The following is a 26,449-nucleotide window of genomic DNA, read 5'->3' on the forward strand; positions in this document are numbered from 1 at the left end:
AGGATATCTTTGTATTCCTTCAATAACCGCGCCTTATGAAGTTTGTTTTTTTCCTTTCTCACCTCCAGTTCTTCAGTCTTGAGCTTCTCAAAACTCGCCAGGAATCCCAGTTTAGCTTTCCCGATGGCTATCATCTCGGAGTTAGGAACATAATCGAGATCACTTGAAGCTGTGTCTCCTACTTTGGCCTTCCTTTTCTGGTTCTTTTTTCCCAACGGGCGGGTTGCTGGTTGTGTGGCCTCATATTCGTCGCCCTCGATTGATGCACTCCGGTCAGACGATGTTGCATACACCCCATCTACTGACTTCTTCTGCCTCGTTGAACTGGTTGTCATAAATGTTCCCTTCCACTTTGGTTCATCCTTCACCAACCGCCATTCATTCTCATGTTTGAAATCTTTACCCGTATCTACATGATATAATTGATGCGTCGTAGCCATGATGTCCTTATCTGAGTGTCCACTTTTCCAATGATTGACGGCTTTAGTGTGGCAACCGACAAATTTTTGAAGATCAGCATTCAATTTATTAAAATGAGATTTCAGGGATAACCATGTCCTCGAAGGAGAGGCATCGTCGCGGTACTCCTCATATTGGGCTCGAATCTTATTCCATAACAAATATGACTTTTGCTCATTTCCCACGACCCGATCGGTAGAAACGTTGAGCCATGACTGAAGAAGAAGTATATTATCTTTACCACTCCATTTGGTGCGTTTCTTTCCGGATTCTTCAAGATCAATATCATCTAGACCCCGTTGAGTAGAAAATTCAGGCTCCTCGGGCATAGCCTCACATTGTGTACTTGAGACTTTTGAACTACTGCTGCTACCAGTAGGAGGTGGTTGGTATTGTGGTGGATACATGCAATATTGTGGATTGTTTGGATAAGACATTTGTGGTGGATTTGGTCCCATTTGACCCTGAGGTTGGTTTTGATGGTAGAACGATTGTGGAAACATTTGATACGAAGGATTTTGAACATTACCACCGGTGTGAGGAGGTTGGTTTTGAGGGTGACACATCTGCGGATGTTGGCTTTGTGGTTGATACATTTGCGGATGTGGGTTTTGTTGTTGGAACATCGGCATAGGTTGGCTTTGCGGGCGAATCATCTGCGAATGTTGGTTTTGTTGTTGGAACACCATCATAGGTTGGCTTTGCGGGTGAATCATCTGCGGAGGTTGGTTTTGTGGCGGAAACATAGGCGAAGGTTGCAAACCTTCACTTGTAGGAGGTGTTTCATTGTCGAGCAGTGGATAATATTGCTCATAAGGATTAGACATTTTGAGAAATTTGAGAATTTTTGGACAAGAGAGAAATTGTGGGAGTAAATGTTGGTGTTTCAAATGGTCTACTGCACTATATATAAGGTAAAGAAGCTGAGAATTGAAAAAACGGTCAGAAAACCGGTCAAACCGGTCAATTTAAAAAAATTCAAAAAAAAAAAGCCCAAACGGGCAGAAAACCGGCTCCAGCCGGTGGGATGACCGGCTTAGCCGGTCACCCACTATATAATCTATTTTTCCTCACTCACTCTCCATTCTAACCCTAGCCGCTCCTCTCTTCTTCCTCTCTTCTCTCACGCAGCTTCTTCTTCAACCTCTCTCACTCACCTTCTTCCTCAAGCTCTCACTCACCTTCCTCTTTTCCCCTTCCTCTTTCCCCTTCCTCTTTCCCTGACCTGCAGCGTCTCCTTTTCCCCTTCCTCTCACCCTAAACCCTGCAGATCCTTCCTCTCTGCCTCACTTCTCCTTTTCTCCTTCCTCTCGACGCCTCCTCTTCTCCTTCCTCTCTCTCCCTCACTTCTTCTCCCTCGATCTCTCTGGTCCACGCCTCCAAAGCCCCAACCGATCACCAAACATCAACCGCCGCCACCAAACAACCACATGCAGTCACCATCGGCCACCAAACAACCACCACCGCCACCATACAGCCTCAATCCGACCCCCACAACCCCTGTTTGCAAGCTTCAAAGCCTTGAAGCTTGCAAAAATCCTTCCTTTTCACACATGCAAGGGCCATTACTCTCAGATCAGAGCTTCCAGAACTCACCAGAGAAGATTTTTTTTTTTTAGGGTTTGTAAATATCAATTTATGTGTTTTAAGTTTCAATTTCTTCCTGTAAAGTTTCAATTCATTCAATAAAATTGCAATTTTCGTCCTCTGATTATGTCTCTGTTGAATTTACATTGTTCAATTTCATCCTTTCTGTTATGTTTGCCTCTGAAATCTGTTGGGGAAGTGAGAGAAAATAGATTATTTTAATTAAGAAACTGAAAAAGCATAGTTGCTTGCAGAAGCAACCATGCACTGTAGTTAAGAAACTGAACCTGCCAACTGAGCAAGCTCCAATGCTGAAAAAAATAAGATACGGTTTCTTAGCAACTCCAGCTGGGTTAAGAAACCAGCGTTGGAGTTGCTCTAAGTACAACGTCTATTATATAGCTGGTTGACTAAGAACACGCTTGGCTGACTAAGAAGACAAGGCAAATCAATCACGGGGGGGTCATAATTACTTTCGTAAGTTGCGTCTGTGACAATTAGTAATACTAGGGGCTGCTAACTGTGTATAAGTTATCGGTGCCCACTAGGGTGGACAACTTTAAAAGTGGTCCACCGGTGCACCCAGGGTTAGTTTTGACAATTCACAATATATTAAAAAATATGTCAACAACACCTTTCTTCTCCCACCTGCAATCAGGAACCCTAGCCGCCACCCCCTTTCCACATCAACCACCAGCCACCGTTTTTTCCCAGCCGTGAACCACCACGAAACCTGCAACCCCAAACTGCAGTTGTCTTCTTCCCCAAACGCTTCCTTCTTCTTCCTTCCTTTCACCGATCAAACCACCCCTTTTCATACCTAGAATCAAGACTAGGTCCTCCACCCACGACAAGACAACGCCCTATTAACGGTGAAGCGCGACCATGGCTAATAACGACGGTGCCTAGGTGATTATTGCAGCAAGGAATGGCGGCAGAGACTGCTTCGAGGTTGACGCGGAGGAGATCAGAAGGTGGGTGGTGGGGCTTACTTCATCCTCTCGCGGTGGTGGAGCTTCATCCACTCGCAATGGCATCAGACAAGAACTCTTCACCCACTAAGAGACACAGGTGAGGATTCTTCATGTTCTCTGATCTCTGTTCTCCCAAGGTTTGTTCAGATCTTCACTTCCATGCTCATGTTCTCTGTTCTTCAGATCTTCAAATATCACAAGGGTTTCTCCATGATTTCATGGGGGTTTTTGGTTGGTTGGTTTAACTTGTAGTGGGTTATGGGTATTTTCTGGGTATTTGGCATTGGAGATTTCGGGATTTTTTTTTGTGGCGATGTGGGAGGAGAAGGTTCTGAAACTGGAAATCGCCGGAGCTGTGAGGTCAAGGGTGGCAGCGCTGACCTGGCCGGCGCTGATCAATTCTGTGAAGTTGTCTTCAGTTTCATGGTGAAATTTTTTATCCTCATGGTTCGTGTGTATTGATCGGTGGAATCAGAATCAATTTCGTGGAATTGTCTTCAATATCACGGTGAAGTTTCTGATTTTCATCTTTGTTCTTTGATCAAAGCCTTTAATAATCTCAGAGTAGCCATGTTCATATCATTGTGGTTCGTTGAATCTGGTGTGTGGTCCGTTGAATCTGGTTTTGCTCTTGTTGTTCATTGAATCTGGTTTCGTTGAAGGTTGTGCTCTTGATTTGGTTACATATGGTGTGTAACTAGCTTCTCTCTAAGCTGATTCCTGCGTTCTTGATTTCGTTTAATCTATTGTGTAATTAGCTGAATAACATTGGATTGGGGAAGATGAAGAGGGAATTTAAATTTACGTTTTTATCCTTTTTATCATCATTTAATCCTAACCATCAAATAAAAGAATATTCCAATATTCTCAGATCCAACGACATATGATGATGGTCCACTGGTGGACCAGTTTGAAACTTGCCCACCTTAGTGGGCACCTAAGTTATCAATAACAAATGATAACTTTACTAAAGATATTGATTGTGTGTAACTGATACCGCCAGACCCAATAAACCTGAAATTATTTAGGGTGCCCACTAGGGTGGACCATTAATATTATGGTCCACCGGTGAACCATTGATAAGAACCGTTGGATGTAAGAATCTAAGAATATTCTCTAAATCAATGGTTAGGATTAAAAGAACAATAAGAGGGTATATACGTAACTGGACTTCTTCCAAGACTCAACCTCTCCATCAGTATCATGATTCTGGGAAAGAGGCAGGCTTTCTCACCAGATCTATCACTGAGCATTTTTGCTTGCTTTCTTCTTGACCAACCTCCATTGATGAGACTTGAGTTGAATTGAAAAGATAACAGAAGAAAAATCCACATCACATGGAAGATATAGCTAAATACGCGCACAGTCCTGCTCAAGTGACAGTTGCCAAGTGCGACCACGCCGCGCTCCGCCGCCTCGTCTCCACCATCCACGGGTCACCGTAGCTCAAGTCGGCGGTCTTAGGACGCACACCAACGCTCCTCCTCAGTTTCTCCTTCGCTTCTCTCTCTGTTTCAACCTCGCCACGCCGCGCATCCACTCCTCACCACTGTGCTCAGGGTCGCACCACGATCTTCAGCCAAGGCCACCGCGCCGCGCACCGGAACCACTGTTGATCTGTTTCTGCCGTTCTCTCTCTCTTCCCCTGTTTCTTCTTCATGGGAACCTGTTTGGCATGCATAGGATCCTTTTCTTTTTTTTTTCCTCTTCCCCAGCACTGTGTTTGTTTCTTTTTCCGAAAAAAAGGTTCAGATTTCTTTAATTGAGAAAAAAGTTTCGATTATTCTTGTTCTCCCCTTTACAGATCTAGGAACCCTGAGCTTTGACAGAGGGTCTATTGTTACCTTTTGCTGCGTTTTTGGTGGAAATAAAACCTAAGGTGGGATTTTGTGGTTGTCATTGTTTTTGCTGCAACATTTCTAGTTCGATCAAGAAAAATGGAGGTAGCTGATTTTGGGGCTGTCACGGTGAGAGGGGGGAAGGGGGGGGGGAAAGGAAATAAGGGTAAGGTGAGGGTGGGGGATAAGAGGGTCGTGGCGGTAGTCGGCGGCTGCGACGAAGAGGTCGGTGGTCGGTGAGAGAACCATTGTTGCAGAAGATAGAACATCAAATGGTGATTTTGGAGCAGGTAGGGAGGGGACAGGGGAAGGGAGAAGAGAAAGAGGGAAAAGTCAAAAATACCCTCTGGTGCACCGGTGGACCAAAATAATAACGGTCCACCCTAGTGGGCACCATTATTTAGTTACCCATATGAACTTAATTTAAAAATGGATTAATTTATAAATAGTGAAAATATGAGATTTACTCAATTAACATTGTTTATAATGTCCTTCCCCTATCAAACATTCAAACTCTTATCACGTTTTTGTTTTGTTTAAATCCATACCTTTACAAAAAAAAAAAAGGGACGGTGTGAAAAGATAAAAAAGCGTGTTCATTCAAATTTGATATCCCGAAAAGAAGGAAACCGTTTAAGAAAAGCAGAGTCGGACGAACGAAGAAGAGAGAAAGAGGCATGCGGTGGTGGCTGTTATGGCTGAAGTCTTATATTGGATCTCTACGTTTGTTCTCATCTTAACTCTTCTTTGTATGCTCGGTTACCAGGTCAATCACATCATCCATTCTCATGTTTTCTAGTTATCATTAATTAACTGCTTGTTTTGGATTTGATCATCATTGTTGTAAGCATTGCATACAATGATCATGCCCTTTGTTGATTTGTGTGAATCATCGTCAGGGTTTTAAATTGCGGTCGCAGTTGCGGTTACCGCCAGAATTGCGGACAAATGCCTGGTTATGCAGCCGCGATACCAATGCAGGCTGCGGCCGCAATTTGAAACCCTGATGACGATATAATCAACCAGAGCAATGGCATCACAATTTAGATTCTGGTTGAATTTTAATAATTCAAACATAAATTTGTAATTATAAAAATTGCTTATTCTGTTTTCAATTTCTTGCCTTTTTTTTATAGGAGGGCCTTTCAGAAATTTGGTGTTAATTAGTGCTTACCTTGCTTTTGTATGTGATTTTCTTTAAAGAAAAATTCAATGGTAAAAGCTAGTTTTATGATTAAGTGCATAGCTGGACTCAATCTCTCTATTGCATGCTTCATTGTTCATTTTTTGTGTAGTTTTTTGCATGGCTCTGAAAGAAAATGGCCATTATTTTTAGAAAGTTTCATTTTTTCTTCCTCTGTAAAAGATTAATGGCTTAGATCTTTTCACCTTAACTTGACTATCATTGTATTGTGTGTGACCATTCAGTTCTGCAATCTCATCGTTGATCATTTGTATTAATTATACTAGCCTTCTATATTTTGTTTTCTCCTCCAGAAATATAGGTAGTATACTTGTAATAAATCACACCTAGACTACCTTCAAATGCTGGATTTTTAAAACTATGGCTTTTTAAAGTACGCTGCTGTAGGCAGCAGCTTAAGAAGCCCCAGGGGGTTGGTCTAGTGGAGAATGATAGGGTTTCGTATCTGACAGTTTGCAGGTTTGATTCCCCACTCATCTCCTTGATGAGAGGTAAATGTAAGTCTTCTGTAAGTGCTCTTTGAGCCCGACTGTTTTCTTTGCCTTGCATTAGAGCGCCGTCCCCGTACCCTAAATTTTATGTGTCAAAAGATAAAAACAGCGGCATGAGTTGAAATAGTATGCTATACTTGTTTTTGAACCAATCATTGTCTGCAATCTATAAGTGCAAGTTCGCAAAGCTTCTGCTTACTATTTTATTCATCCCATGAATTTTTTATTGCAGCTTATTTTGTTGGTGGACCTGGAGTTTGATTATATCAACCCTTATGATTCAACATCTCGGATAAACCAGGTTGTCTTACCAGAGTTCATAATCCTGGGAATCTTCTGCTTTACCAATCTTATAGCAGGACATTGGTTTACATTCTTCCTATCTCTCCCTTGCATGTATTACAATGCGAGATTGTAAGTTTTTTCCGCTGACCTTCTCAAAAAGTTTTTGTTTTATTAATTCAGTCATGTTAAACAGTTCGAGCAGATTTTATTTCATATCTGCAAATTTTATAACTATAAACCTTGGTGAAAATACAATATAATCCTTCTTCAATTCTTGCACATGAAACTTAAATTGGAGCAATGAGGCATGTATAGGCAGAATTTAATTCATAACTGAATCATTTTCTTTTCAAAGAAAAGTTGACTTCAATTCCACATACCATAGGTAAGTTGATACTCTAGTGTGAACTGTGAAGTTAGTAATTTTAAACATTGTATTGGATGTTGTTTCTGCAGGCTTCTCAATCTTCATACTTTGAGCATTTGTGTTAATTTAGGGGGTTGAAAGTGTTGGTTATGTTGAAGTAAAACTCAATAAAAAATGGAATGATTTGTGACTGAGATTTGGGGATGCAACTTATTGTTTTTGAATTTGAGGGGCTGTTTGATGGCTGACAATGACTATGTTGGAGATTACAGATTTTGAATGAATCTAGACACCAGGGCTGCTACTTGTAAAATCAAATAATGAACTTCAAGTGGTTTTTCAAACAGTTTCCTACACTCTAATTTGAGGGATAACCTTGAAACCCTTGAAAACACAGTTAGGACTATGACCATTGTCATGGTGAAAATCCCTCAAATACTTTGGAGACATTTTATAGAAGACATGATTAGAAACTGAACTAATCAAGGACTATCAATATATAAGTTGCATGATTTTTAAAGTTTTGTTTCTGTTGAAAACGAACCGCAGTTTAGCATGTTAGTTTGAAACGCATGAGGTTCTGTTTCACATCTGTATATATGACATAGTCTGGACTGCCATTCCAAGAACTAAGCATGCAATTGACATTCAAATTATCTGAATAATCAGATTTCTTTAAACTTTCAAACATCTCAGTATTACAATGTATATTTGCAGAATAGTGTAATGCTGTATAAGATAATGAAATCTAGAAAGCAAAGTCAAGTTCAAATTTTATCTTCCTAAAACATTAGCTGTTATTACATATGCACATTATTTTCAGCATATTGCTACCCCTCATTTGACTTGGAAGCTAATACCAGGTACTTCAAAAGAGAACACTTGGCAGATGTTACAGAGATCTACAATAAGCTGAAATGGGAGAAAAACAAGCGCTTGTTCAAAGTGGCAAACCTTGTCATAATATTTGTCTTTTCTATATTGAGGTATTATGATTCGAAATGCATTATTTTGTGAATTGCCCTGCCTTATCTCAAAGGAAAATTTGGTGATTGTTTTCTCATCTGATTGTGTTTTAGCTTGGTATGGACCCTTACGGAGGATGTGCATTAAGTGGTGGCTTACCTTCCATGCCTCCTGTAAGTTTCCAGTTCCTTTTTGTTTGAACTCTTAGAATCTGATTTAGGTTTAACCCTACCACAAAAGCTAGCTCAGGGGCGAGGATCGTTCTACCTTTTTTATAAGGAATATCTAGCCATATTTCTATTCAATGTGAGAGACCTTGACACACACCTCTCATGCCCAGGGCTAAATATTCGGAAGGTGAAGTTTGCAGGACCAAATATCTGGCCCATTTATGGGTGGCCTAATAAATGGATCTACAATATGCTATGATACCACCATTGATATCTTTTGAGTTAGCTTTTAGGGTATAGTTAGACCTAGCCTGAGTTGTAAGATAAACTTTTTGAAGGTTGTTATTCTTTTTATAAATTTATCAGCTGATCAACTTCTTGGAAATGTCAAAGAATTTACAGGCTGAATTGCTGAGACATTCAAAACCTTTGTGGGAAAATCCATCTTCTGAGCTAAGTTCCATGGACAACAACCATGGTGAGAGCCATCTGCGACAGGCTGAGCTCCTTAGAGAGGGGACATGTGACAATCCACAGCGAAAACGGAGCTTGGGAAGGTGTGATACTCTTAGTGAAGTTTTAGATTCTTGATGTGAATTAGAGTATTTTAGGCAGAATAGAAGTTTAGAGCTTGTAATGATTTTGGTACAAACATAAACTGATGTAACAACCCAGTCTTACGGTAACAACATTTTCTGATAGGTTAAATTAACATTATTTATGAGATATGCATGCAACAAGGTTTAAATTCTCTTTTTTGCATGCACTTCTTCTTTTCTCTCTATCTCTCTCTTCTTCTTATGAACAAGATCTTGCTTCCTCTTGTTGTTCTTTCAAAATACAAATTAGTCTGCTTGTAGTTGCACTACAAATTCATCTTTATTTTTTTCCACGTTTCACATCATGAATGTAACATGAACATACTTTTATCTTAATCTAGAAAGAGTTCCGTTCATTTTTTTTATCTTGAAGTGAATGTCAATGGTTTACACCATGTTTATTGGTATCCAATCTTAGTCGGATTTGGTTGGACAATATGGTGTTGTATCGGCCTCAAAAGGGTTGAATTTTGAGAAAAAATGAGAAGGCCTAACTTTGGGCTTCTGGCCTCAGAATGAATAAAAAAGAAATGAGAAAGCCTAACTTCCATTCCATCTTAATGAAAGATCATTGTTCAAAAATAATGCATAACTTTTGTAATTTTTTGGCTAAGCAATTGAGCCGGTGTGGTGTGTATTCTTTTCGAGCATGGGGACAGGCACTCATTTAAATTTTCCCCATTGTGTGCCTTCTACAATATTTTTTCAAGAAAATTGTAATTTGAATCTTTGAAAGATCCAGGGTTGATCGTTTTAATGAAGTTAAAGTTAGCAAAATTGTCTTTGATTCTAACACACGTCGATTGCAACTATTTCCATTGTAATGGATTCCACATGGATGATGAAGTTACATATACGACACATTTTACTACCTACATTTGTGCATTCTTTTATGGCAAATCTAGAATATTTAAGTAGACATTGGGATACTAATAGACTAATACCGAAGATCGCTAAAAGATCTGAACAGCACATATTTTAATCTAAAGAAACTGGAATTATGGGTTAGATCTTTTATATTGTCTTAACTTCAGTTCGTTCATTCTTAACTAATGTGGAACCCCTAACTAACTTGAATTTCCAACACTACACTCATTCGAGTAGTGAAGATCTAAGATGAAAATTTGTAGTCTCAGCTCATAACATGAACACAAATGAATATCAAAAAAAGAACATCATCAAAAAACAAAAGGCCAGGGTGGGACATAAAAGCTCCAACCAATTCAGTCTTAGAATAGACAACCAAATCTCATTACATTCGAATTAGCATACTCATACCACTGCAGATTGCAGCATCTACCTAATCAGCCGACAAATCCGATGCTCTATCAGACAAAGAAATAGAAACCTAACTTCAAATTAATAACACTTGTCAACTACAACTTCACCCTATGGTCATTAGACACCATACAACAAGTTTGAAACAACCTACATGACACAGAACAACACTGGAAGAAATCATTAAATAAATAGCTCAGTCATGAATTAATGTTGTCACCAACACTAGAGGATTTTCTTAATTATCAGGTAAAGATATGTTAATATCAGTTGCGGACTTCATCGAATCCGGCATAGAGTGCATGTTAACCCAGTTTTCTCTTCGAAAGGCCGACGGAGGAGGAGGAGCGAGGTTTGGGTTGAAGGCTCCAGAATTTTGCAGTAGATGGGAGCTCATGACATCTTCCTTTTCACCATTAGCTGCGGATGGTGCAGAAGACACTGCGGTGGCTGGTGTAAAAGTAGCTGGGGGTGATGCATAATCAGACTTTGGCTTCTTTGGTTTCTGATCTTGCTGGTTGCTTGGCAGAAAACTTGCCACCACCACCTGATATGACAGAGAACAAAAGGTATCTAAGTGATTCTTTATTTGAGGAAGAAATGTTATGCCCAAATTGTTAAAAATTAAATTGCACCAGATGCTACACTATGAACCCGTTTGGATGCAAACCAAAGAACACTTATTGGAAATCTAGGGTTTTTTCTAGTAGATAAGCTTCAATAAACTCCAATAGGTCTTTATCCAAATGGGTTCCACAACGATTCCATGGTCCCCTTTATTAAGTACTGCATGCAAGCAAGCTACTGAGCTACTCGATCTATTTCCATTTATAAGTCACTTTCAACTGATTCACATGAATTGGAAAGAGTAGTTATTAGTATGAATCAGAACATGTTACTTTCCTGAATTACCTCGAAACTGGAAAAAATTACGGGTGAGTGTAGGTAATTAGATATAGAGCATTAAATATGAAGGATAAAATTGGGGAAAAATATTTTAAGATTCATTAGTATTCTAAAGTGACTAATATTAAGGGACATGAAAAAGCTTCTAGAATATGACTTATAAATAGGAACAAGGCGAGTTGCCTATTTTATGCATCTTTGGATACATGTAGAATTGAAAACCATGGTGAAGCCAAAATCACGGTGGACAAAAGCAACTTCCCTTAGCTTTTGCGACCATCCACCATGATTTTGGTCTCCCCATGGTTTTCTCAACCCACAAATTGTTTGTGTTGACTTGAGATACATTATTTGGCAAAGTTATCAACATGACAGAAAATAAGGGATATTGAGTACTGTTCTGAAGGCAACCTTAGTACCTTACTACCCAAACCATCCCCAACTGAAAATTCCAAGAAACAGATAGGTGCACACTGCACACATATAATTCACATGCACATATAGTTGAGATTGAGAATTACTATTAGGATTGCAGGGAATGTTTTACCTGCACAGGGCTGGCAGCGACAAGAAGACCAGCAACTCCTCCACCGACAACACGGCCATCTGGGCTCGACAAAGAAACACTCATCCCACCAGATCTGCTTCTTGTTCCTTGGCTTTCAGTAGGCATGAATGATCCAGACAATGAAAGTATCTCAAAACGGCCCTAGAGAAAAAATTCAAGTTTGTAAAAATAAGATATTTTTACCACCCAAGATAAACCTCATACAAGCATTCAAATGAAAACTACAATTTCCGAGTGAATGATGAACTTATACTAAGTTGCGAATTACCATTAAGTACCATCAAATGTTCAATTATACACACAAAATAAAACTGAATAAAAGTCCTATCTTGTAAGACAGACATTTTTTTTCAAATTAACTTAGGTAATACAAAAATTTAAAAAGAATTGAAGATGTGATTATGAAGAAAAGGTAAATTTGAAAATTATAAAATAAAACATGCAATAATGAGCAGAACCTCATAGGTCAACGTTCCTCCAGAAGAATCAGGCTGGCGAAGTGTAACATTTGAAATTACACCATTAGCAGACAAGATGCATATAGCTCGAGGCCCTTGTTGGGAAAAAGATATAACCTTCATCGTAATGTCCTGAAACAACAAAACAATTTATTCTTCAGCAGGAAGAATTAGCATTACAAGATACAAAAGCATGTTTAGGGATGTGATTGGATGTATGGTAAGTGTATACATAGCAAATAGTTTGAGAGAGAAATTTTATGCAAACTCATATACCAAATAAAGATAAAAACAGATGTTTTCCCCCTCCATAATAAGCATACCTCACCAGCATTGACGGTAATGATATGGGGCATGAAATTTGTACCAACAGAGTCACCTGCAGAAACATAAAAAATGCATATTAACAGAATTGAGTTGAAAATTAAAGTAAGCAATGGTGTTATATATATACTGCTTTGTATTCGTCTGAGGATACATTATGAATTATCTTAGCAGTGTGAGTAATTTTAAACAAAACCCAACTATCATTTTGACATTTTTCCTATGTTGAGCAGAGTTAGTAGAGAAGTCAAATCCAATATATTTTTCAAGAGTACAGATTTTTTACACGGTCAACAAATCAAATTTCAAAGATTTGCCACATTAGTCAATTAAACTTTATTCAAAAAATAAAGTTTTCATTCAAAAAATAAAGTTTTCCCCACATCCTATATTACTAATGCTACTCAAGAAGTAAGAAATGTTAAGGTCAACAACAATGACAAGAGAAATTCATGTTAAGCTTTATTCTACCCAAAAGCAAGCTCATGGTGAAGATTTATTTCCCCTATATATGGATTTATTTAGTCATATCTCTAGTCAATATGAGACTTTAACATATATTAGCATTAAAAACATCAAATCCAATTACCTAGATGATCCACCCCAGCTTTCTTGGATTGCTTGTATTCCATCCCCTGCGGTTTCCCCCGCTTCCCGGACGAAAAGTCATTAGAAAATGGAGCCGAAGATGAGATCGGCAACGGCGACAATGCCATAGTACCACCACCTGGAGCATCTGGCCCATATTTCCTTGGCCTGCCCCTTTTCTTCTTCACTACTCCTCCATCCAATCCCACACTCACTGGTGAGACCACAATAGCTGCTGAAGCTTCAGGAACAGGAACAGGACCCTGGTTTTGAATTGGAGCTTCAACCCTTGGTGCCATGTGATATGCTGATGGAGCTTCTGCTCCTATCACTGTAACACCAGAGCTCATACCTTCTCTCCCTTCCATGTAAATATCAAACTATCCCCCTCCTTAGTCTATACAATCAAACAAACATCTGCAAGATAACAAAACAATAATGTAATTGGTGCATGTTAGGATCAACGTTCCCACAAATAATTTTGTGATAAAAATGATTATAGTAAAAGTAATTTTTGTAGGGTAATATGAAATGCAGTAATAAATCTCACAACTGATTATGTTCAACGCACTCATGCTAGAACTACTCTTTTTAACTTCTAAAAAAATTGATTTTGAACTGAAATCAATTTTCTAAAATAACTCCCAAACATCTATATTGTCATCCAAAATTGATTTTACTCTATCAGAATTGATTATCAGATTCTCAAACTCGGAACTAAACACACACTTAGAAAGCAAATGGGTCATGAGAATAGGTGTCATTGGCTCATTGCTAAAATTTAGTCTTTTAGCAACACATAAGTGAATTGAACCGTCCTCTTATGAATTTTAGGAAGCAAGTGAAAACCCATCAAAGGATTATCAGACATGAGGAAGAAAACAAACAAAAGATACAAACTTTATGTATACAATGAGCTGTTTAGCTCAATTAAGAGAGATCTGTTTCATTAATTAAGTTGCAAAAAATCACAGCATTCTAGAGTCAGAGCAGAGAACACAACAAAGAAGTTATTTTCCAACAAAGATTTTCCCCCCTCTCTAAAAAAAATGGGTACTTCCCTCAGTTCTCAAATGTTCAAGTACAGAAACCAGAAACTCACCTCCTAAACAGAGGAAGAAAAAAGTATTAGCCATTAATAGAAAAATAATTAAAATTAGTAAAAAAAATTGCAATATTATAATTTAAAAACCCAAGTGGCTAAGAAAATTTTCAAGATTTGACTGAAAAAAACAAATTGGAACCAAGCACTCATAAAATACTTGGTTAAAAAACCATAACATGGCAAAAGCATCCAAAAACACCAAAGTCTTTCCTAAAACAGGAACAAATAAACAACACCCTTTTGCATAAATCTGCTTCTTAACCAGCATTTGCTTGAACTTTTACAAGACAGAAAACTGAACTCATAAAAAAAGAAAGACATAAAAGCAAACACAAAACTACACTTGTTTTATCACATACCAACATCAAACTCTGGATACTCTTCACAGTGCAAAAATCAGCAAGACTATGTAGCCTGTCCCTGCAACTATGTATTAAGATTTTCTTTCAGCTCCCTTCAGAACTTAACTAGCTCACAACCCAGAAAGTGAAAAAACAATTAAAAAAACGTAAAACAGAAGAAAAAAGAGCAGAAAAGTTAAGAAACTGTTTCCCAGAGTTCAAACAAACTTACAGATTTCAGGAGCTGAATAAAAACCTGTTGGCTGGTTGGTTTTTCCAAAGCTCAAAAAATTTTAATGGGAAAAAGGGTAAAGCTCAAAATAAATACAACAGCAACATTGTTCAAATAATAATAGTTATTATAATCTAGGAGGAAAAACCAAAGGCTAAAAAAAGGTGACAAAGTAGGTAAATATTGAAGATTGCATTTTGAATATAATTGCTAACCCCAATAAATACAATTTAGTTAAGAGCAATTTCAGGTCCGTGAGAACAATTAATTTTTTATATATCAGTGGCTAAAATGGTAATTTGCTTTTTAGAAGAGAGAAAATATATATAGTGCAGCTTTTTTTCTTTTTTACAAACTAAATTTATTTTCCATATAAGGTTGCAAGGTCAGTATTGGATGGCCAACCTTCCTGTAGCTGGTGACTTACTTACATGTATGTTTTGATAAACGGTGGAAATGATACTTAACCAAAATCACATCACAGGGAGGGAACATAAGCAATTTTTCATTAATTTTTGTGATTATTTATTATGATTTTGGTTTTATCTGGTTTTCATTATCTATTTAAACATGCACTATGACTATTTATCAGAGTTAATAATAAAGATAATTATAATAACTTTTTTCAATTTTCTAATGTAAGTCAAATTTTAATTAAGTCATTTTGACTTGTTTAATGTTTATCATTAATATATTAAATGATAAATAAATAAAAATAATTAAGAAATAATATAAATAAACAATTAAAATTGAAAATGATGGAAATGTTATCCAAATTGAAGTTACAAGTAATATTAAATGTCGTATAGCTCAAGCGTTAAGAGCTAGGGGATATAAAGGGTTGAGTGAGGTGAAGGGTCAATGATTCGAACCCTGAGGGAGAGTAATTTATCAACATTACAATTAACATTTGTTTACAAAAAAACACTCTATTTTTTAATACTTCTTTCAACACTATTATTAATTGGTTGAAAGTTACTCCCTCCGTTCCAATTTGTTTGTTGTTTTAGCATTTGCACACAGTTTAAGAGCTAATCATTAGATTAATATTTTCACCAAAATACCCCTATTTATTTTCATTCATGTCAATCATTCCTTCCTCATTTTCCACACTCACACTACTAATTTCACATCTTCTCCATTGAAAATATAAGAGAGAGAATGCGAATTCAAAATTTGAGTTACTACTACAAGAGAGAAACTTGACCAGAATAATGACTTACATTTTCGTAAATAGGGACAGTAATTAATAGAGATAGTGAGGATAGTTAATTTAGGTGGTAGGTTGGTTTATTGAGAAACTTTGAATTAATTATTCAACAAGGGTATAGAGGGAAGAAAATGGAAAAAAATGCATTGAATATATAAAACAACAACTAGGGATGGCAATGGGTCGGGTAGGGTGCGGGTTTTGCCAAACCCAAACCCGAAATCAAAAACCCACACCCGAACCCGAAATGGGTGGTGAACTTAAACCCACACCCGAACCCATTGGGTTTCGGGTTCACCCGACTCGTACCCACACCCGCACACAACCTCAAACAAACAGTTGAACCTGGAAACCCGACCTGAAAAAGACTGTGAAGAGAGCTATATTATGTAATGTAACATTGTAATTGCCATGTTACTGTTAAATTAATATGCAAGATGCTGCATATATTGTACTGCACAAGCAGAATACTTAGGTTTCACTTATACAGATCCGGGTTCGGGTGCGGGTTTGGCCAAACCCAAACCCGAACCCGAAAGTGATCGGGTAAAACCCGAACCCGAACCCATTTAACTCGGGTTTTCACCCAAGAAATCGGGTCGGGTCGGGTCGGGTGCCCATGGGTTCGGGCTTCTCTGCCATCCCTAACAACAACCATTTTGGAATTTCTAGCAAAAGCTAAAACAACAAACAAATTTGAACGGAGGGAGTATGTGAGTCTCATTAAATTGAAAGTGAGATCTAATATTTATAATTTTAACTAATGAATAAAAGAGCGTTGAAAAGAAAATATTTTTATATTAATATTTATTGTTTTCACTTTATGTAATTTCTTCTTTATTCTCTTTTTAGAAAATGCTAAAAATAATTTTTTTTTTCAATACTCTCTTTTCAACACTTTTTTATTGATTGGTTGAAATACGAGTATAATCAATTAAAAATATGGGTCACACTTTTAATTATCGAGACTCATGTGTGAATTCAACTCAATCAATTAAAGAATGTTAATTTTTCTTTTGTAACCAAAATATTAGAAAATGTTAAAGAACATGTTAAAAAGAAAATGTTACTTGTATTTTTATGTTAGGTTCTTCTTTGTTCCCTCACAGGAAGTTTTTTTTAAATAAAATTATTCTTGTGTGGCATTGAGGAATAATAAGTTGCAATTACATTTTTTTGCACATTTGATATTTGGTACTCTAAAATGTTTAAAGAAATTATTTATTTTTAAAAATTAAAAAAAATATAACAATTTTTAATAGAATTAAAAACTCTTTCTAAAAATTATATCTGAACAAAATATTCAAATCATGTGAACCTTTGTTGCTTTACGTTTTGAATATCTTCTCTTTAAGAAAAAAATAAAACAAATGTTGATAACATCACCTTCACCTCTAGCCTAGGTGAGGATAGGTCTTAGTGGTTATTTATGACCTAAGAAAAGCTGCGTGATCTAATAAAGAAAAGAAAACAGAGAAAGATGATATCTTTATTACTCCCTCCGGTCCTATTTATAAGCAACAAAAAAAAAATTAACATAGTTTAAGAAATGTAGTTAAACTAAATAAAATGCATTAAATTTGTCTTGAATTAAAATAAACTTCCAAAATTACCCTTTATTATTAGTATTGGAAAGTGGGAAAGAGAGAGAATAATTAATGAGACACATTTTACAAGTTAGAATTAATAAGGGCATCATTGGAAAAAAATAATTAATATAGCTCAAACTTTCATTTGGTTCTTATAAAAAGGACCAAGATTTTTCTTCTCTTTCATGCTTATAAATAGGACCGGAGGGAGTACTTAAAAACTGAATGGCTACACTGGCACGTGACAGTGGGAATTAGTCATTGTAGCAGGTACTCCTCTGTTGGGAAAGACTTACCCCCGTGAATGAAAGAAAATAAATAAATTTTATTTTTAGAAAATTGCAACAAAGAAAAAAAATCATCTTGCCCACAAATGTCACTTATCAAGAAATTTAATGTGACGCTTCATACTATTATTGCCGCTGTTGTTTCAAATTATAAATTATTTCACGGGACAAAAATATAAACTAATTCAATTTAAAATATCATGAAAAATATGTGGCTAATTATATGGTCCAATTTAACTTGGGACTTTAGTTAGGATGTAACTAAAAGATATTTCAGGCGATTCTTTACCGTTAATATGGTGACATTATCACAAGTTTGTTTGGTCGAATAAACCAGAGCTCCGGATACGATTGAGGAGCAGTTGAATTTTACTCTAGTTAATGACGCTTGAAATGATTTGTGGTTGGTGACTTTTATTTCTCATCTACCTAGGGACGGATCCAGAAATTTGATTTTGTAAGGGCAATATACACATATAAATTTTAAAAAAAATTATATATGTTATTGAATGTGAGGGCATTTTTTACCAAGAGGACATGAGTAGGGACATTTTTTACCGAAGAGTCCATTAAAAAAAACAAAATTTTACTAATCAAGTGAGGACATTTAGCGACGTGGAACACAAATGAGGGCATTTTTTACCAAATGGATTATCAAAAACCACACATTTTTACTACTCAAATTATTTTCTATTGATTTTTTTCAAAATCAAGTGAGGGCACATGCCCTCTTAAACTTCAACCTAGATCCGTCACTGCATTTACCCAAGTATCATTTTGATCATAACCCATTTTTTTAGGTGTGGTTCTCGTAGGTTGAGGAAAAAAGGAGGGATAGATTGCTCTAACTTGAAGAATTATGGCTCTAAGAGGGAGAAAAGTGTGCAGAGGTGGTGGCTGAAGCTTGGTGTTAAGTTTGAGCTGATTTTCCTTCTAAAATAGCAGAGTTTGGAGGGGTGCTAAGTTGGTGGGGCGAGGAGAAGTTTGGTGATTTGTCAAAGAAAACTCCATATCAAAAGTCACTTCTCCAAGAATTACTAAGGAAAGAACATACCCAACAGGCTACTATGGCGAGAACATACCCAACATGCTATTATGGCGATTCAAGAGGCGAAGATGGAGCAGGATCCTCTCCTAGAGAAAGAAGAGATTATCAGCAAGTACTTTCCCAACGAGTGTTCTTTCCGCCACCTAGAAACCCTCTTGAGGGTTGGGGTCCAGCAGGACTGTAGCTCCCTCCGTGTCTTCACTGAACATAGAGGCTTTCGACTCCATTAGCAAGTCTAGTTGCACGAAGTGGTGAGGGCAGTGAGGTTCAAAGAGGCATTTCGATGCCTTCATGGAGGTAGTAAACTGAAGTAAAAGAGAACTAAATGGAACTTAACTCCTTACAAAGAAGAGAGGGCTAAATCCTAGCAGAGCCTAAAGCAAATCTTTAAAATTTGGTATAACCATGCAATTTAAGTTTGGGGTTGGGGTCCAGCAGAGGTTGGATGTTAGCTTTTTGGCAAGATACCGAAAATTGGGTTGAGACCAACTAAGAAATAGACTAGAGTGTCCCATGTTAGCTTTTTGGCAAGAGACCAAAAACTGGGCTGAACGGAAAATCCCAATTAAACCCTTTCTTCAGGTGATAAAAGGAAGCTCTACCATCTTCACATTCATCCCTCGATAGATAGGTTTTGCTGAGCAGCAACCAAACCATGAAGCACATCAACAACGAAACCCTCACCATGACACCTAAACAGAAGCTTGTTCTTAACCAATTCATTGCCCATTCCTTGGATCAAAGTGGGTTCTCCAAGTCCCTCAAAAAATTCTGTTATGAAGCCAAAGTAGAGGTGAACTTCTCTACATTCATGCAAAAATTGGTGATTCTGGAACCTGAGGTTGATGAAGTTCACAACTTTTAGTTATAATGTAGCATTTTGCGATGGGTTTTCACTGTATTAAAAGATATTGAACAATATTAATGTAACATTACATTAGGCAATAGGTCTTCAGTCTTCACGATTTTTATGCTCTCAAACTTTTAATTTCCTACATTTTTACTTGCACGATTATGGTCTGGTTCATATTATGTACATACCTAGCATAATACCAACTTGTAGTGAGTTTACTAACCTACTTGTTGTTTGAAGTGAGTTTTTTCAAGAGATTGAAAAGGAATTGCGGGTAAAAAGTCACTATGAAGTTGTTTTCAGACACTTGCAATGCTAGAGCCTTTTATCATTTTTTGAAGGTGCGGAGGAACGCTTACAAGGGGGAGAGGAAGAATGAGGAAGGAGGGCTGATTGTATTCACAACGGCCAATTAACAGAATGCCGACGTTGAAGGATATTTTTGGTATGTGGTTCTAGCTCCAATCCTAAAGAAAGAAAAGAAGATAAAAACTAACTAGGAGGTTTATGAAAGGCTAAGGAATCGCATGAGGCTTGATGGTGGATTTGATAATCCATGTACCACATATCGCAGAGGAATTTTGAACTGTTCTAACAATTTGATTGACACTGAACTGAATGTAGTATTTAACTATGCATATTTTGAACTTATGCATTTAGGTTATATTTGATTGACACTGAAATTTCTATTTCCTTACATGTGTTCTAGTTTGAACAATAGAGAATAGAAACATTACCCAGTTTTATAGGAATTATAGATGTGAATTCTCACTAAGGAAGAAGATTGATGTTGCTAGGATTTATGCTCTCAAACTTTTAATTTCCTGCATTTTTATTTGCACAAGTATAGTTTGAATCATATTATGTACATACCTAGTAATAGAGTTCCCCAATGCCCTGGATTTATGTTTTCCTTTCCACTTGTTAAGTAACATATATGACTGGATTTTTCTCTTGATTGTGATGCAGAAGTACAATTCGGAGGATTCATCGTTGAATCTGAAAGAAGCATTCCTCGAACATTCAGAAATATGGTAAGTTCAAATTAATTCATAATTCTTATGCCAAAATGAATCAGTTAATAGGTCATTCCATTTGATTGCACTAAGCCCTTGTGTGTCTAAAAACAATACAAAGCCTAATGACACTTGTGATAATTAATCCATGATGATTATTGTATAGTTAAAGCTAGGAAAACATCCTGCAACTTGACCTAATTTGAGTAGTTTAAAATTTTATCCATGGTGATTGTTTGGGGAGAAGAAGAAGGACAAGAAAAGAAAAAGGCAAGATGAAGAAATCGAACCTAGAGAAGAGAAGAAGGAGAAGAAAACAAAGAGACATGATGTAGAAAAAGGTATATACCACAACTAAGATCATTTTTAGGTTAGAAGGACTTGTAGATATCTCATTTCTTTGTTTCTTTAGGTGGGAGCAAATAAGGCTTTGTTGATAGGGCTCAACTATCAACACCTACCTAAAGAAAACGAAAGGCTGAAGTTTAGCTATCCTATGATGTTAGATATAGAGGACACACTTAGCAATCATCTTGGTTACAACGAGAAGCTGATCAAGATAGTGTGCGATAAGGGACCACACATGAACCCAAACAGAAATAATATTGAACAAGAGAGACTTAGTGAAAATGTTAAGAGCAATGACAAGCCCTTTGTGTATATCAACCCACACTGCGTGAAGAGACCATTAGGACTTGAAGTCATGCCCCGTGGAGGAATTCTCACTGAGGAAGAAGTTTGATGTGGTTAGGGTTTAGTTAGTCAGTTTTTTTTTGTGGTCAACTTGTGTGATGTTATAAGTGATGCTTGATATAAGGGTATAGATATTTAGTTTGTTTGCAAATTTAAGAAAAAGTATTTAAAAAGACCAACTTCCAGTGAGTTTACTAACCTACTTGTTGATTGAAGTGAATTTTTTTCAAGAGATTGAAAATGAATTGTGGGCAAAAAAGTCACTATGTTGTTGTTTTTAGACACTTGCAATGCTAGAGCCTTTTGTCATTTTTTGAAGGTGCGGAGGAACACTTACAAGGGGATAGGAAGAAGGAGGAAGGAGGGTTGATTGTATTCACAATGACCAATTATTAGAATGCCGACGTTGAAGGGTATTTTTGGTATGTGGTTCTAGCTCCAATCCTAAAGAAAGAAGAGAATAACTAACTAGGAGGTTTATGAAAGGCTGAGAGATCGCATGAGGCTTGATGATGGATTTGATAATCTATGTCATGAACTATTTAGTTCAAAAGATGCACAGATCGCAGAGGAATTTTGAACTGTTCTAACAATTTGATTGAAACTGAACTGAATGTTGTATTTAACTATGCATATTTTGAAATTATGTATTTAGGTTATATTTGATTGACACTAAAATTTCTGTTTCCTTACGTAGTGGACCTCTCAGTAGGATTCGAACCTAGATGAAGTTCTGACCATCTGTCAGAGAAAAAAAAACGATTGGCTCTGTATCAATAGAATCTCATCATCCATACATAACAAATTGGGGTGTTCTAGTTTGAACAATAGAGAATAGAAACGTTACCTGATTTCATATGGATTATAGATGGGAATTCACACTGAGGAATTGGGTTGGGAATTCTCAGTCAGTTTTTTGTGTGGTCGTCACGTGTCACGTAATAGAAGGAAAAAGTATAAACGGAAATACTATTGATGGATTAATATAAAATTTCACGTGTCACTCCATTAGATAGCTTCTCTTTTGTTGTGGGTCTTTTATTTTATTTTTGATTTATTTTTAGAGTATTAATTAATTTTTATGGTATTTTTATTGAATTTTCAAATTTTTATTTAATTTAAAATTTTATGTGTTTTTATTGTGATTTGCTAGATTTTAATAGTTTTTATCTATCTTTTTTTAATGGAAAGTTCAACTTCATTAAATAATAAGAGAAAATACATCTGCAAGAATCGCAGAATTAATGTGTTGGGAAATTATCCCACCAACACATGTTTGGATAAACAGAAGCAAGAGAAGCTAACAAATGAGCTGGTTTATTCCTAGTTCTATTAACATAAACTAAGGTAAAGGAATTGAAATGAGATGCCAGGACCCTGCAATCTTGAAGAACTGGTTCTAGATTATCGTCATCCCTCTGCTGCAGAAAACAAGTAAATTGAACAAAAAATTATGTGAGGATAAGTGTGTTTACTTAAATTTTCAAGCTCATGTAAGGATGTAACAGAAGGAGAAATTAATCAGGGACTACTAAGTTAGTTAAATGTTATTATAATAGTTATTTAACTAGGACGAAATGAACTATAAATAAAGGGAAATCAAATTAGAGGGAAGCAGTGAAGCATGTGGATGTCTATGAGGAAGCCATACACAGGTCCAATGGGATTAAGGAAGCCACACACAATTCACATCCACATGGAAACTTCAAGATCATAGTCTCCTTCCTTCAAGGATAAACATCCTAATTAAAAATCACAAGAATAGGTGAGTAACAATAATTTAAGAGTAAGAGAGTGCAAAGTTTGATATATATAATAAATTTTGTAGATACCCTGCAATATTTGCTCAAACTTGGATGACTTGGTATAAACGCAATGATGTCATACTTTATGATTTATCTTTAACAATCCTGATTTGTGCTACTATCAAATATATTTTTTTCATGATTAATATGTGTTTATCGTATGCTTTATTGGTGCTTTCTTATATCTATGCTTTGTACTATTGTCTTCATGTTCATGAAGAATGTGAAACGATTTTCTGTTAATATGGATCAAGCATAGTTTATTTTATTGTGTGAAAACGAACTCACATAATCACGTTCATAAAGAATATTTTCTATTTTTTTTCAGTGTAGATTAAATCAGCTATTGTTTATTAGCAATCTTTTGCAGAATTTGAGATTTGGTTAAGCAATCTTTTTATTAGTTATTCAATTGTACGAATTTCAATTTATGCAACAAAGGTTTCAATTTATGACTTTTTGTCCACTTTGCTCATCATTTTCGACTTTTCTATTTCATTTTTTGTTTATTATATTTTTAATAAACAAAGTATTAATTGATTATCAAATACAATACACATATTCCCCGTGCAACGGACAGGTAAAAAATACTAGTAAATAATTAAAATATGAAATTTCTAATATACTTATCTTAAATATTAATGGTCTTCTCTTTATATACAATTTAACTGAACTTTTCAAATTGATGTCGAGTATTGACCAGTCCTATAGTGGCTATGCATCCCAAGACTCAGTCGATCAAAGATGAAACGAGTGTACTATCATCTATATGTTGTGAGCCCTCTCTACAATGACCTGTTAATCAACATGGAAGCAAATTCTCTTCATGGAATTGAAGTGGTCTTAATTACTTAAAGCGGAAGCATGCAATCACAAATGAGATTTTAAAATTTTGATTTTCATTACCGGATTAGACATGATGAAGGCAAATTTATAATTAAAAAGTAACGTGATTATAGATCAAGGACACAAGATTGATTTAATTTAGTATTTGTTTATATGTAAGCATGTGTGATTTCAATTGTCTCCAAGAAAATCAGGTATTATTTTGATGAAAACTAGAGTTTTAAATATATAGTAGTTATGCCCTTTTTATTTTGTGTTTTTTCTCTTCTCTTTAATTATATTATCTATTACTAGTTTTTTTTCGTGCGTAGCACGGAAAATATGTCTATTATATTTGATACATCAATCAATCCCTTGATTATTAAAAATATATTAAACAACAGATGAAATATAAGAGTCTGAAATACTAAGCAAAGTGAACAAAAATACTTCTCTTCTAAGCCTGATCGAGATTATTAGGAACTCGTTTGGAATTCTTCATGAACATGAAGACAATAGCACAAATCATAGATATAAGAAATCACCAATAAAACCTTTCATTTTCTTAAATATTTGGAAACCAATCAAATCAAATATTGTAATCTTCCCTGTATCCATCAAATAATAACTGCTTTAATTCCCCAAAATAATTAAACATATTTATAACCTATTTAAATCAAGATTGATTCAATTATCACGTTCGAAAACATTCTCAAGTGATTAGAGAAGGATGCAGGTTTGACGAGTATATATAGGGGAGGAGATGGCTGATGCAGTATCTTAGATAATTATGGAAAATCTTTTAAAATTTTAATGTTCTATAATCTGAGCACTACAATTTTTTTTATTGTAGATAATGAGTTGAAGAGATAATGAAAGTGGTTTCAAAATTTGTTTTGGAAATAAATTTAGTAAAGAGTAATCTAGATAAATCTTAGATAATCAGGGTAAATCTTTTAAAATTCGGTTTCAAGATTTTTGTTGGAATCAGGAACACGTGAGACCCATAACAGAAGATAAGTTATCTAATGGAATGACACATGAATTTTTTTTTAGAATGACACATGAATTTTTTTTTAATGAGAATTAACTTGAGAATGACACGTGATTTTTTTTTATGAGAATTAACCTGGTGCTACCACGTTACTAAATGAGCCTAATAGAAGTTTTTTTTTTGATACATAGGAAAATGAAGTTATTCTTTTCTAATATATAAGAAACTTTGACTCATTTACGAAAAATGCTTGACTCCTTGTTTGTCGCAGTATGCAATGTTTATCTGATTGCATGCAAGCTGTGAATGTTCTTCAAGCACCGACGGTGGCGGAATCCGTTTGGGAGATAGAAGCAATTTTGGAAGTTAAATCTTGGCTTCAGAGGGACTGGAGAGTGCTACTTAATCATCTGTCCAGAGAACGCAACAACACAGCGGATTATCTTGAGAAGAGAGCTGCTAGGGAAGGATCAGCACACCAGACATGGGGAGAGCCACCATCTGTTGTTTATGAGTTGTTATATGTAGACGCTTTGGCGTAGTTTGCTTGTCTGTTTAATTTTCCTCTGTAACAAAAAAAAACAATGAGTTTCCTCGACTCCTCCTTTATCGAGGAAATAATTTAAGAAACTTTGACTCATAGGTTTTTAGCGGGCTTAAAACTTCTTTTAAAATGTTTAAAATAATGAAGCTTATTTCATCAGATTTAAATTTCTTTAATAATTAAGCAACTTAAGGTAGTTTTTAGAGCATCTCCAATGGTAGTATCTAATGTTAAATACATACTCATATGAGTGTCTATTACCATTGGAGTACATATTCAATTCCAACATGACAAAAATGAGTATGTGGGAATATATACTCTACACTAGACTTGAAAATTGAGTTTGTATTTATTACAAGCACTTACAATTAATTAAAATGAAGATAAATAATAAAATATACAAATGTGATGTTGATGGTGGGATACACTGTAGAAACTTTTAAGAGTTGTTGAGTTGGAGAAAAAAGTTAGTAAAGTGGTATAGATGATGTGGCATTGTGGAGAATTGTGAAAAATGAAGTGTAGATATTTTAGTGAGCATGATGGATGTAGATACTCTTACTTTAAAAACAAGTCTCGAGAATTAGATTGAAGTACTAAATTTCATAATAAATTCGAATTGAAGAACAGTTCGGAATTCATCTTTATTTATGAATATTAGGGTGAAAATCAAGCCTTAAGATTCGTTCGATCAGACTTCAATGTTATAAAGTCAATCCAAGAGCAAAACATTGATGACCTGTACTTGAGGAAATCCAATGCCTTCAAAGCTAGGAACAAAAGACTAATTTGAGATCAAGCGAGACAGCCAAACACAAGTTTTATTTGGAAAGGCTCGAAGAATC

At 35.9% G+C, this 26,449-nt stretch overlaps 2 protein-coding genes across 5 annotated transcripts; one reads left to right on the top strand and one right to left on the bottom strand.

Annotated features, from left to right (window-relative positions):
• Positions 1-5,397: 5,397 nt before the first annotated feature.
• LOC130728139 (protein cornichon homolog 4-like) lies at positions 5,398-9,119 on the top strand. Of its 2 annotated transcripts, none has more exons than XM_057579495.1 (5): positions 5,398-5,624; positions 6,786-6,967; positions 8,069-8,191; positions 8,285-8,344; positions 8,744-9,119. In XM_057579495.1, exons 1-4 carry the CDS (start codon positions 5,553-5,555, stop codon positions 8,316-8,318), a joined length of 411 nt encoding a protein of 136 aa, XP_057435478.1. In that variant the 5' UTR covers positions 5,398-5,552; the 3' UTR covers positions 8,319-8,344; positions 8,744-9,119. The 2 variants fall into 2 exon arrangements, with proteins under 2 accessions (XP_057435478.1, XP_057435477.1); XM_057579494.1 differs by having other exon boundaries at positions 5,401-5,624; positions 8,735-9,119.
• A 1,034-nt stretch (positions 9,120-10,153) lies between these two features.
• Positions 10,154-14,898, bottom strand: LOC130728140 (AT-hook motif nuclear-localized protein 7-like). Of its 3 annotated transcripts, none has more exons than XM_057579497.1 (7): positions 14,741-14,898; positions 14,527-14,593; positions 13,064-13,479; positions 12,474-12,529; positions 12,151-12,282; positions 11,672-11,833; positions 10,154-10,765 (listed from the first exon to the last, which is right to left on the bottom strand). In XM_057579497.1, exons 3-7 carry the CDS (start codon positions 13,428-13,430, stop codon positions 10,457-10,459), a joined length of 1,026 nt encoding a protein of 341 aa, XP_057435480.1. In that variant the 5' UTR covers positions 13,431-13,479; positions 14,527-14,593; positions 14,741-14,898; the 3' UTR covers positions 10,154-10,456. The 3 variants fall into 3 exon arrangements, with proteins under 3 accessions (XP_057435480.1, XP_057435481.1, XP_057435479.1); XM_057579498.1 differs by having other exon boundaries at positions 14,527-14,634; positions 14,741-14,896; XM_057579496.1 differs by lacking the exon at positions 14,527-14,593 and having other exon boundaries at positions 14,741-14,891.
• Positions 14,899-26,449: the final 11,551 nt, after the last annotated feature.

This window comes from Lotus japonicus, chromosome 1 (genome assembly GCF_012489685.1).
Source record: "Lotus japonicus ecotype B-129 chromosome 1, LjGifu_v1.2".
In the NCBI taxonomy this organism is placed as follows: Eukaryota; Viridiplantae; Streptophyta; class Magnoliopsida; order Fabales; family Fabaceae; genus Lotus; species Lotus japonicus.